The 12,337-nt window shown below is 42.6% G+C and overlaps 1 protein-coding gene across 2 annotated transcripts in view; it reads right to left on the bottom strand.

Annotated features, from left to right (window-relative positions):
- Window positions 1-12,337, bottom strand: part of srp72 (signal recognition particle 72) — a 56,545-nt gene that overhangs the window by 11,852 nt on the left and 32,356 nt on the right. For both annotated transcript variants that reach the window (XR_013937560.1, XM_080535849.1), the window contains exon 17: window positions 2,843-2,880. Coding sequence is in view for 1 of the 2 variants with exons in the window: in XM_080535849.1 (XP_080391975.1) it covers window positions 2,843-2,880 (38 nt within the window). In the remaining variant the exon portion in view is untranslated. The remainder of the gene's footprint in view (window positions 1-2,842; window positions 2,881-12,337) is intronic.

Raw genomic sequence — 12,337 nt, 5'->3', positions numbered from 1 at the left:
ACCCAAAGCTAAGGAAATCCTTGACTATGTACAGACTCAGTGAACACAACCTGGCCACCGAGAAAGGCCGCCACAGGCAGACCTGGCTCCCCAGACCAGACAGACTGTGCACCCACTGCACACAAAACCAGGTGGAAACAGAGCTGCACTTCTTAACTACCTGCCAGCTGTACAAGGACATCAGGGACACATACTTCCCACTGATCACCAACATCCAGGGAGACTTTGAGGACTTGACCAATGTCGAAAGGCTACCATATCTGCTGGGTGAGGTACAGCCAGTGTTTCCTCTATATGCATTTATTCGTGGCGGGCCGCCACGAATGAATTTCCTCCGCCACTAATTGATTCAGACAGTCCACTTTGATTCAGGCTGCGCAGAAAGGCAGCGAGTTATTATGACCGGAGAACAGAAAAAAAGCAGATTGAAGCTAGATTTAGGCCGCTTCCAGAACAACATTTCGTTACGATTTAGGGCGTAGTTATTTACAATATGTTACAATGTTGCAATTAACCTCGTCGTTTGTGACTGAGACTGAATCGCTCTCAACAGGCGCGCGGCGCGAGGCAACGCGCTTTCAAAACAGTTTTGTGATTGGTCCGAATTTAGCGGGACATTTGGATTTCTCTTTTAGCCCGTCGCCGGTGCCTTTAATCCCGTATCCTAATCGAAAATGCAACATCATCAGCGACGACTGTGGGTTATTGCATTTACTGCTGTTCTCTGGTTCATGTTCTTATACCAGTGCTCAGTATAGAGTATTTTAAATGAACATTCGTAATGTATGTCTCTGATGTTCATGGTCAATTAAATCAGCCTATTTTGTGAAACAAATAATGTTCCCGCTAATGGGTTAACCGAGCATTCTCGCACCTAACGTGCAAGCACCTAGCTTCGAACTATTCATAGACGGGCTAAAAGAGAAATGTTGGTCTGGAAGCGGCCTAAATCTAGCTTCAATCTGCTTTTTTTCTGTTCTCCGGTCATAATAACTCGCTGCCTTTCTGCGCAGCCTGAATCAAAGTGGATTGTCTGAATCCATGTGGTGAGATGTGTTTCAACGTGAGGACATCCTATTTTTCCTTTTTGAGGGACCAATAACTTATTTTTTGCCGTGCTGTCGTTGGATGTTGATCGTGGTTAAGCTTTCCCACTTTTGGATGTGCTTGGAACTCACTAACGTGAGTTTACTGTCCTCTCTACTGTTTACTGTTATTGGTATGTATATATTCGGATGCATCACCAGTTCATTGTGGCGTATTGTTTAATCATATTTGGAACACGCAAAAAATGGAGAGCTAGAGCGGGACTAACATAAAAATAAAAGTTCCGCTGCAGCTGTAGGATATATTGGTATTTGATCACCTTCTATATAAAATCACCTGCTCGGCTTTAATGACTTAACCGCTATTTAAGAAATTATAATTGTTGCCACCCTCTAGTTTTTGGTGAAACTACGTCTTTGTTTTTAGCGCCAGTGCGCGTTTTATGCGCGTGCACGCGAAAGACAACCGCTCCGCCACTAATGTGAAAAGTCCTGGAGGAAACACTGGGTACAGCAATGTGCAAACACAGCAGCAAGATTTGTTAGCTGCTGTGATAGAAAAAGGACATCAAATGGGCTAAAACCACCATAAGAATTGAAATAAGTTTTATTTCATTTATTTATTCTAGTATGCAATCTATTTGTAATCTATCTATTTGTAATCTAGTATGTAATCTATTTATTTATTCTAGTATGTACGTACATTACACTCTGTTTTAGTTTTTTTTATCTTCACACTTCACATGCTTTGGCAATGTAAATGTATGTTTCCCATGCCAATAAAGCCCTTTGAAATTGAAATTGAATTGAGAGAGAGAGACAGAGAGAGAGAGACAGAGAGACAGACAGAGACAGAGAGAGAGACAGAGACAGAGAGAGAGACACAGAGAGAGACACAGAGAGAGAGACAGAGAGACAGGAAGAGAGAGAGACAGAGACAGAAAGAGAGAGACAGAGAGAGAGACAGAGAGAAAGAGAGACAGAGACAGAAAGAGAGAGAGACAGTGACAGAAAGAGAGAGAGACAGAAAGAGAGAGAGACAGAGACAGAGACAGAGAGAGATAGAAAGAGAGAGAGACAGAGAGAGAGACAGTGACAGAAAGAGAGAGAGAGACAGAGAGAGAGAGAAAGAGACAGTGACAGAAAGAGAGAGAGAGACAGAGAGAGAGAGAGAAAGAGAGAGAGACAGAGAGAGACAGAGACAGAAAGAGAGAGACACAGTGACAGAGAGAGAGACAGTGACAGAAAGAGAGAGACAGAAAGAGAGAGACAGAGACAGAAAGAGAGACAGAAAGAGAGAGAGACAGAGACAGAAAGAGAGAGAGTGGTAGAAAGGATCCTGTTACCTTAATAAGACTCACCTAAAGCCTAGTACACACATAAAGGTTTTCTAAATCCTAACAGATGTTTTATTTGAGAGAGACCCCACACATGAAGATAACAAATCATGGATTGAACAGTTTTGATCATATTGTGTATGGTGTGCTCCGATATTCCCAACACAGCACACCACATACATAAAGATCTGTCCCACAACAGTCTGGAGTCTCATCCCCCAAGCCAGAAGTCTGGCGTGATCAGGGTAGTAGTACCCTGACTGACCTGTAGAGGCAGCCATGTGCGACAGGGCAAATAAAGTGCCGAACACCCCTGGTGTTCTACCTCCCCCAGCCTCCCCTGGTGTTCTACCTCCCCCAGCCACCCCTGGTGTTCTACCTCCCCCAGCCACCCCTGGTGTTCTACCTCCCTCAGCCTCCCCTGGTCAGTAGAGAAGGTAACAGCGATGCCACACATACCTTTCTTCCTCTTCTTCTTCCTCTTCAGATCTCCTTGGCTGTGGAGAGACGAGACACACCACCACATTACACACCACCACGTTACACACCACCACGTTACACAAACAACATGGCCGCCTCAGTCAGTGTGTGGTGTAATAATAATAATAATAATAACTTTTATTTGTATAGCACTTTTCCTGCAAACATTGTGTAGGAGTGTGTGTGTGTGTTCGGAATGGTATACTAGCATACTGCATACTAGCAAACTCAATGAGTATATACTGCATACTGCCTACTAAATTCATAATAAGTATGCGAAAACCAGCCGACAGTTTACACAGTATGCATACTGCCTCCCAGAATGCATTTCGCCAGGAGCGGGGAATTTAAACCTCCATTAGCTAAAAGCTGTAATTTTGGCTTTACAAGTGTTAACATGTCATTTTATGAAGTTTTAATGTTTTCAGGAGAGAAAGTAACCACATATATTCCCAAAATGTGTCCAGTTTACCAAAATAACCTGTTTATATATCTGATCTGACGATTTTTTCTGTCTTCTGTTCCTACCTGCATTCGTAAATTCGCCCTGGAAATCTGATCAGCACTCATGGAATGCCTCTTGTCCAATCAAATGACCTGGTCCCTTTATGACGTTGAACCCAGTGTGCGCTCCGGCGATCTCAGAGCGAATTTACGAACGCACCCTGCGTTGCTTACATACCTTCACTTAGAGTTCGACAGAAACTGTTCCTAACATAATTACAACAAGTTATAAAATGATTTTGGGGGCCAACATCTTTAGCTAGCTCAAGTAACTAGCTTACTATATTGTTGTCTTAGCAGTTGGTAAAAGAACATGATTAAAATAAATATATGACCAATAACATATCGTGGGCTTGCTGCAGCAAGCACAATAACAACCAACTTGTCCGTCTGAAGCTACAATACTGGGATCATTCGTGATTGGGCTACAATCAGTCATGAATAAAAGAGACGAATAAACTTGGATTTCATGCATTTCAAGTGGCATATTTGTAATCATGACGACGTAGCCTTGTCTAAGAATGCATTTCACCATGTTAATTCCCAGTATAGTGAAAATACCACCGCTCATCCGTGATCAGACTTAGCTGGGGTGCTGCAACTGAAGAGTATCAAATAGAGTGCAAAAAAAGCAACATCTGCACACTCAAATCTGTGCAAAAAACAATGTTTATAGCAATCTTTCGGTCCCCAGGCTATCGGACAATGTAAACAACAGCTGTATGACAAGTTTGTATGACGCAGTTTGACAAGGCTGAAAGCGCACAGGGTTGCCAGATGGGATTTACAATTTACAGTAGGGCTGGGACGATTCGTCGACGTAATCGACTACGTCAATACGTCGACTTGCGTAATGTGCGTCGTAAATAAACAACATGGCTGCGACTAGGGCTGCAACTAACGATTATTTTGATAATCGATTAATCGGATACAAAAAAAAGCGGGGGAAAAATATTTGAAAAAAATGAATTTTAAATTTTCTTTAATTAAAAAAGATTTATTTTGCAAATTGTATTTTATGTTTTCTAAATCAGCCAGGCCTATACATATACATGTGCAAAATGAATAAGTATTAATAAAAAATAAAAAATAATATAAATAAAAAAGGCTTTGCTACATCATGGTTTAACAACAGGCCATGGACTATGGCGGTAGATTGTTTCAATAAAGTAGTTGAACTCTAGCTCAATACATGCATTGTTTTAGGTAATTTATGTAAACCAGCTCCTTTCCCTTCTTGTTTTTTAGTTTTTTTTCCTAGCACCAGGGGAGCCCCCCCTCCCAAATTTCGTTGTTTGGTACCTGTACTATATCAATGACAATAAAGACCATTCATCATTCATTCATTCATTCATTCATAATAACTTTGCTTAATGTAAAGGTCAGTAACCCAAAGTGCAATATAGGCTACAGACAAGACACTAATGTTTTTATATAACAGATATGCTCCAAAACAATGCAATGTGTCCTCTCACTCCATACAATAGCCTAGGCTGCAGTCAGTGCCTCACTCTAACTCACGGGTAGCTTGGTAGGCTACCACTAGCTAGCCTTTAGCTTATCACCTCTGCTCTACCACTGACGTTAGCCAGCTAGCTAAATACACTTGTCATGCAATATTGAATTCATGAATGCGAGCAAACACTCACTGGCTATCGCATTACATTACAGTCATTTAGCTGACGCTTCGCCAGAACTCACACTAACGCATTTGCATGGAGAGCAGGAGACCATGGAAGGGCTGAGCCCAGCAGGACTTATATAATAAAAGAATAGGAAGTTAACTGTAACCCTCCTCTATAGAAACATAGTTAGTGTAACCCTCCTCTATAGAAACATAGTTAGTGTAACCCTCCTCTATGGAAACATAGTTAGTGTAACCCTCCTCTATAGAAACATAGTTAGTGTAACCCTCCTCTATAGAAACATAGTTAGTGTAACCCTCCTCTATAGAAACATAGTTAGTGGAACCCTCCTCTATAGAAACATAGTTAGTGGAACCCTCCTCTATAGAAACATAGTTAGTGTAACCCTCCTCTATAGACATGGGTGCACATAACTTTTTGGGGCCAGTGCTCAGAGGAGCACCTAGGGATGCTGCTTGGTGCTCCCCGAGCTCGCGAGTCACGACCCGTCCCACAGGATGGATGAAAAAGGGATACATGGATAACTTATATTAGCAAAACGACATTTATTCATAAATAAAGATGAACGAACAAATGATTGTGTGCAAAACAAAATAAACAAATGCCAAATCAAATGACTGCTCTTTAAGCATGAAAGTCTGTCAGACTCCTTTAAACACAATGAAATCAACTGACATCTCTTTAAGCACTAACTGAATGTCTGTTCTTTAAACACAATGAAATCAACTGACATCTCTTTAAGCACTGCTCTGTTCTGTAAACACTGAAATCAACTTTTCAACAAAAAGTTACAGCCTAAGCATTTACTTATGCTACAAGCTTAATCATCATCATCACTGCTCTCTTGACTGCTGTAAGTTATCACTGTCCTCAATTTCAACCATGGTAGAGGATGTTGTAGGGCAGGCCATCACTTTAAATAGCTCGTTATTTTGATTGTGCAACAAAGTCTTTTTTTTTTTTCTTCTAATAGAATTCCCAACCATATTCCCTGGGTCAGGGGTCTAGGTGCGATAATGAAGCTGTAAAACAAACGTCTGAACGTTTGAAAGCTTCAGAGAAAAGAAACGTGAAGTCCCTTGGTGTTGTTTTTCCTTTTAGCGACGAGTCGTTCGGGACTGAATTTTCACGTGTCGCCGTGATAACCGTGCGATACGCGATACGCGGAATGAAAGTACGAGTTACGATACTTTCCGAATGTTTTCGTGAGGGGAGTCGCCGTGGTCGTCGTGATGGATACTCGTCGGGCCTTCGGCTGAGGAGACGGCAAATAGTTACTTACTTGGTGGGGCTTGCTTCTTGGACCCAGCTGTTGGTGCGCAAAAGCGCCTTCATGCGGCTGATCTGCCGCGCAGCACGCATTTTGGCGACGCATGCGCACTGGCGCACCAGTTATGTGCACCCCTGTCTATAGAAACATAGTTAGTGTAACCCTCCTCTATAGAAACATAGTTAGCTGTAACCCTCCTCTATAGAAACATAGTTAGTGCTCTGGTTCTCAGCACAGCTACGCAGACTACAGCTGGACGAGCAGCGTAGTGACAGTCAGCTAGCGGCAGCAGCGAGCTAACCCTGCTAGCTAACTCACTAGCATGTCCTGACAGCAGACAGCAGACAGCTTCACTCTCAAGGCTTTTGAGTAGCATGATTTAAATGTAGCCGCCGGTTCCGGTCATAGGTTCTGCCCTTTCCGGCCATAGGTAGCGCTATGATTCGTGATGCCTACACCGGCGGCAAGACAGCGTGGCGTGCGTCAACAGGAAGTAGGTTTGTTATGGAAACAAAACCCGAAAAAAATAAAAAAATAAACTACGAATCGATAATGGCATTCGTCGCCAACGAATTTCATTATCGATTTTTAGCGATTTAATCGATCCGTTGTTGCAGCCCTAGCTGCGACCAGTGCAAACATGAGAGCCGGCAGCTAAAAGACTTCGCCCACGATCGTCCAAAGTGTGGGAGTACTTTACAAAAAAAGAAAACAATGTGGTGGTCTGTAAACTGTGCAGAAATGACAATGAAAAGTACATCTGCAATGAACGAGCACCTCAAGCGAAAGCATCCTGGAGCTCTTTGTGAAGACAGCCGCAAGATAGCACCGTAACGGCCAAGCTCCACCTGCTGCGTTGCGTCAACTCGCCATCGGCGTTGCGTCAACTTCCCGTTGTCCAAGCTCCACCTGCTGCGTTGCGTCAACGTTCTACTCTAGCTCCACTGGCATTTTATGTATACGGGAGTAATTTCACCCTTGACTGCAATATGTCCACAACAATAACAACATCATACAGAACATTTTCCAATCAGGGTAAAAAGTCGTAACACACTTAAATTATTCCGAAAATATAGTATATATACTACATTTCTTGCATACTCAAATCTCGCATACTGTACAGTGTGAACGCTCTCGCATACTCAAATCTATGTCATATCTACCGTATTTTCCGGACTATAAGTCGCGGTTTTTTTCATACTTTGGCTGGTCCTGCGACTTATAGTCAGGTGCGACTTATATATCAATAATTCATAATCTCTGACTGACATGAACTGACATACGGTAATCTCTGACTGACATGAACCAAGGAGTAACTTCCGCTAGCGCCTCATACACGATAGAATAGCCATTATACTTGACAATGTGGACATTAAACACGACAATGTGGACATTAAACATGATGTTATGGACCTTATACACAATGTTATGGACGTTATAAACGATATTAAAGTCATTTATTCCTTCCAGAGACTGTTCTATGTTGCTAAGTTACCCCCGCGAGGCTATTTTGCTACTTCCGCTAGCGCCACATACGCGATAGAATAGCCATTATACTCGACAATGTGGACATTAAACACGACAATGTGGACATTAAACATGATATTATGGACCTTATACACGATATTATGAACGTTATACACGATATTAAAGTCATTTATTACCTTTCAGAGGCTGTTCAATGTTGCATTGTTTGTAGGCCGCCCTTCATCCTAACTACTTCCGTTTTTCACCAAGCTATCTTTGTCATGGCCTTATACACGATAAATAGTCGTTACACTCGACAATGTGGACATTAAGCACTATATTATGAACGTTATACACGCTATTATGAACGTTATACACGATATTAAAGTCATTTATTACCTTTCAGAGGCTGTTCAATGTTGCATTGTTTGTAGGCCGCCCTTCATCCTAACTACTTCCGTTTTTCACCAAGCTATCTTTGTCATGGCCTTATACACGATAAATAGTCGTTACACTCGACAATGTGGACATTAAGCACTATATTATGAACGTTATACACGCTATTATGAACGTTATACACGATATTAAAGTCATTTATTACCTTTCAGAGGCTGTTCCATCCTGTTTGCTTGCTCCCGCGACGCCATTTTGCTAACCTTCGTTAGCAACGCGCTAGCTAGCCCTGGCTTTACACTCGATAATTTAAGTATTTCTAACCTTTCAGAAGAAGTTTTAACGTGAATTATGTCCTTCCTGGGCTTACAAATCCTCTCATGTCTCTTCACAGTGCCAGACTAGAGTCAAGCTCAACAGGGTCTTCTTTCCCCGCTGATTCCGCCAAGCCCGTTCCCTTGAACCATGCGACTTATAGTCCAGTGCGACTTATATGTGGTTTTTCCCTCTTCATGACCCATTTTTGGCCTGCTGCGACTTATACTCGGGTGCGACTTATAGTCCGGAAAATACGGTAGTATGAGTAGTATGCAGGGATTAAAGCAAAAAAAAAATCTCCTGACGGAAAAAGAAATTCAGGCCAAATCGGGGTCGGTGGCTTTCCGTGCGCATAGCGCGCGTGCGATTTTCCGTTCTACATTCTAATGCTTTGACTTTTCTTTAGAAAAATGTGAACACATTTCCGCGTTGTATAAAATCAATGACATCGCTAGTCAACTAACACAGCTTGTTTTGTGAGCCTGCTAACAATGTAAAGTAGTGTTCTATAATTATAATTTAGCCATTTAGCAGACGCTTTTATCCAAAGCGACTTACAATTACGAATTACAGGGACATTCCCCCTGGAGTAACTGAGGGCTAAGTGCCTTACCCAAGGGCACACTAGTAGTGGTGTGGTTTCAGGCGGGATTTGAACTCACAACCTTCCGATCCCAAGTCCAACTCACTATCCACTAGACCAGTGGTTCCCAACCGGGGGTACGCGGACCCCTAGGGGTACGTGAGGGGATTGCAGGGGGTACGTGGAAAGATTTTGAATTATAATTTATTTCCCTTTCCAAAAAAATAATTAAATATAGTCGTTTCATAAACCTGTTGTTAAAATGGTACGCTGCAACTTAAGTTCCTCCCCGACAGGTGATGACTGTAACACACGTGGTAGTCACGTCACATTTAAATCACGTTCATTTACGTTCATTTACGCGCGCACGTCAGCTAGGCCTGTCAGTATACCGCAAAGATGGACAGATGGCTAAAACGACCAGCTTCAGAGGCAGATCAGACGGTCAGATCAGAGGCAGATCAGACGGTCAGATCAGAGAAAAAAAGAAAAAAAGGACCCCGCTATTATTTGGAAACATATGTTTTGTGGGGATTTACATGTACATCGGCTGATCCACCACAGCCACAGTGCTTTCTCTGCGGCGAAGTCCTGGCTAATAATTCAATGAAGCCAGCCCATTTACAGCGACACCAGAGCACCAAACACCTAGCAACTGTTGGTAAAACTGACGACTTTTTCAAGCGAAAACTGTCAGAGTTCAAGTCAAGTCAGGCTACACTGAAAAAAGCGGCAAGTGTGTCAAGCAAAGCACTGGAGGCGTCCTATGCTGTTTCATTACTAGTGGCTAAGTCAGAAACCCCACATTCAATCGCCGAAGATCTGATTTTGCCTGCCGCTGTGATTTTGGCTCAAACTATGCTGGACAAGAAAGCAGCTGACGCGCTCAAGTTGGTACCATTATCTAACAATACCGTCTCCCGTCGGATTGATGATATGTCCATAAATATTGTCGGACAAGTGGTGGATAAAATGAAGCAAGCAGGTCAGTTCGCTTTGCAATTAGATGAAATGACCGACGTTAGTGGGGAGGCTCAGCTGCTGGCTTTTGTGCGTTATAAAGAAGAGTCGGACATAAATGAGCATATCTTGTTTTGCAAGACGCTGCCAGGAAAGACAACTGGCGAGGAAATATTTCTGATTATTGACAGCTTCTTCAAAGACAACGATCTGGAGTGGAAATCCTGCAGTCACATCTGTACCGATGGAGCGGCAGCAATGACGGGTAAGGTGCGTGGGCTGCTTGGGCGTGTGATGAAGGTGAACCCCGAAATTAAGTGGATGCACTGTATTATTCACCGGGAGGCACTCGCCAGCAAAAGGATGAGCCCCGAGTTAAGTGCAGTTATGGATGACGCAGTTAAGGTGATTAACTTCATTCAGTCCCGGCCAATGAACCACAGACTGTTTCAAACTCTTTGTCATGACAGCGGGTCAGAGCATGAGCAGCTACTGCTTCACACAGACGTTCGCTGGCTGTCTCGGCAAAACGCTGCTGCGGCTCTATGAATTGCGCATCGAGGTGTTTGCTTTCCTGACAGAAAACGACCACCCTCTTGCAGCCCTGTTTGAGGATGCAGTGTGGGTTGCGCAGCTGGCATATCTTGCTGATGTCTTCACTAAGCTGAATGAACTCAACCTTTCACTTCAGGGCAAGTACTCACACATCCTTAACATGTATGACAAAGTGAATGGATTCATAAAGAAGGTTAAATTATGGGAGAGGAAATGTAAGGATGGAGATGTGAGCTGTTTCCCACTGCTTGATGGCCATCTCGCCACCACTGATGCTGACAGAGGTCCTGTGGTGAAAATAGTTAAAGCACATCTGTCCAAACTTGACACTGACTTCAACCAGTACTTTCATGACATTGAAACAAAGTCAGAAAAACTGGACTGGGTGAGGAACCCATTCAGAGTGAATGACAGGAGCAGCAGCAGCCTTCCTGCAAGCCTGCAGGAAAATCTGATGGACATGTCCTCTGATCGTGGGTTGAAGATGGCACATGCTGACAAGTCATTGACAGAGTTTTGGTGTGATGTTGAAAAGGAATATCCAGTGCTGGGAAAGTGTGCATTGAATGAACTTTTGCCTTTTGGATCTACATATATGTGTGAAGTGACCTTCTCAGCTTTGACCCACATCAAAACCAAGCCAAGGAACAGACTGAGTGTGGAGAGCAGCCTGGTGACTGCTGTTGCCACACTGCCTCCAGAACTGTCAAAGATTATAAAAGAGAAGCAACCTCAAGTGTCTCATTAAAGCTCAACTGATGAAAAAAAGAATTGCAACTGCTACTGGGTGAGTCTATTTTTCACAATGGTGTAAATATCTATGTATTAAAGGGGAGTGGTTCAAATGATTTCATTAATAATCAGTAGAGTTAGATAAGAAGTTTAAGTGTGTGTGTGTGTGTGTGTGTGTGTGTGTGTGTGTGTGTGTGTGTGATAAGTTTTATCCTGTCTCATCTTGTCTGTTTCCTCTCCCCATCAGTCAAGACTCTGGGATGAGAAAATGATGACATCACTGCACCTCAGACAGAAGCCAAAGAGGAGCAGGAGAAAGGGAAAAGAAACAGATATCAAATCAAATTCATTATTATTTATTATTTATTTGTCTATTTTCAGTGAGTGTGTGGGCATGTGGTAACAATTAACCATTGAGGTGGCCAGGTGGCACATGTATTGGCCAATTAGCTCATGTAGTCTAATTTTGAATGGCAATGTTTTGAAATGGCAAACATGTGACTTTATGTCAGATTGTTGTGTGCAGAAAACCGTGTTCAGTGCATTTAAAAAGTGCCATTTTGAATAGCAAAATGTGTGTAAAGCAGAAAATGTGTTTAGAGTTTTGGAGACATGAGAAGAGGTTTTGCTCTCTGTGTGTCAGTAATAAATGTTATATTTGCAAGTTAGAGTTTAATTGATTTTTTTGGGAAATAATCAACACGCATGAGTGAGGGGGTACTTCTGGCATGGCAAAACAGCTCAAGGGGTACACAAGACAAAAAAGGTTGGGAACCACTGCACTAGACCACCAGTACCCCCCACTACCTAGTTAACTAGGTAGCAGTCCAATCCATTTCGCTGCAGTATTTTGGCTTGACTAGCGAGTTTGTGTTGTGATTCTCAACAACGTTGAAACGTAGTTTCACCCTTTTCCATAGTTTTGAATAATAAATGTGTGGACTGACGATGTAGCGCAGCCTAACTTATTCTAATAATTATTTAACATAGTTTTATTGTGATAATTATTCCCCCCTCCTCCCAGACTTACAAGGTCACATTATTAT

This window comes from Nansenia antarctica (genome assembly GCF_963989245.1).
Source record: "Nansenia antarctica genome assembly, chromosome: 7".
In the NCBI taxonomy this organism is placed as follows: domain Eukaryota; kingdom Metazoa; phylum Chordata; class Actinopteri; order Argentiniformes; family Microstomatidae; genus Nansenia; species Nansenia antarctica.
The sequence above is the reverse complement of the archived record's forward strand: the minus strand, read 5'-3'. Positions and strand labels throughout refer to the sequence as shown.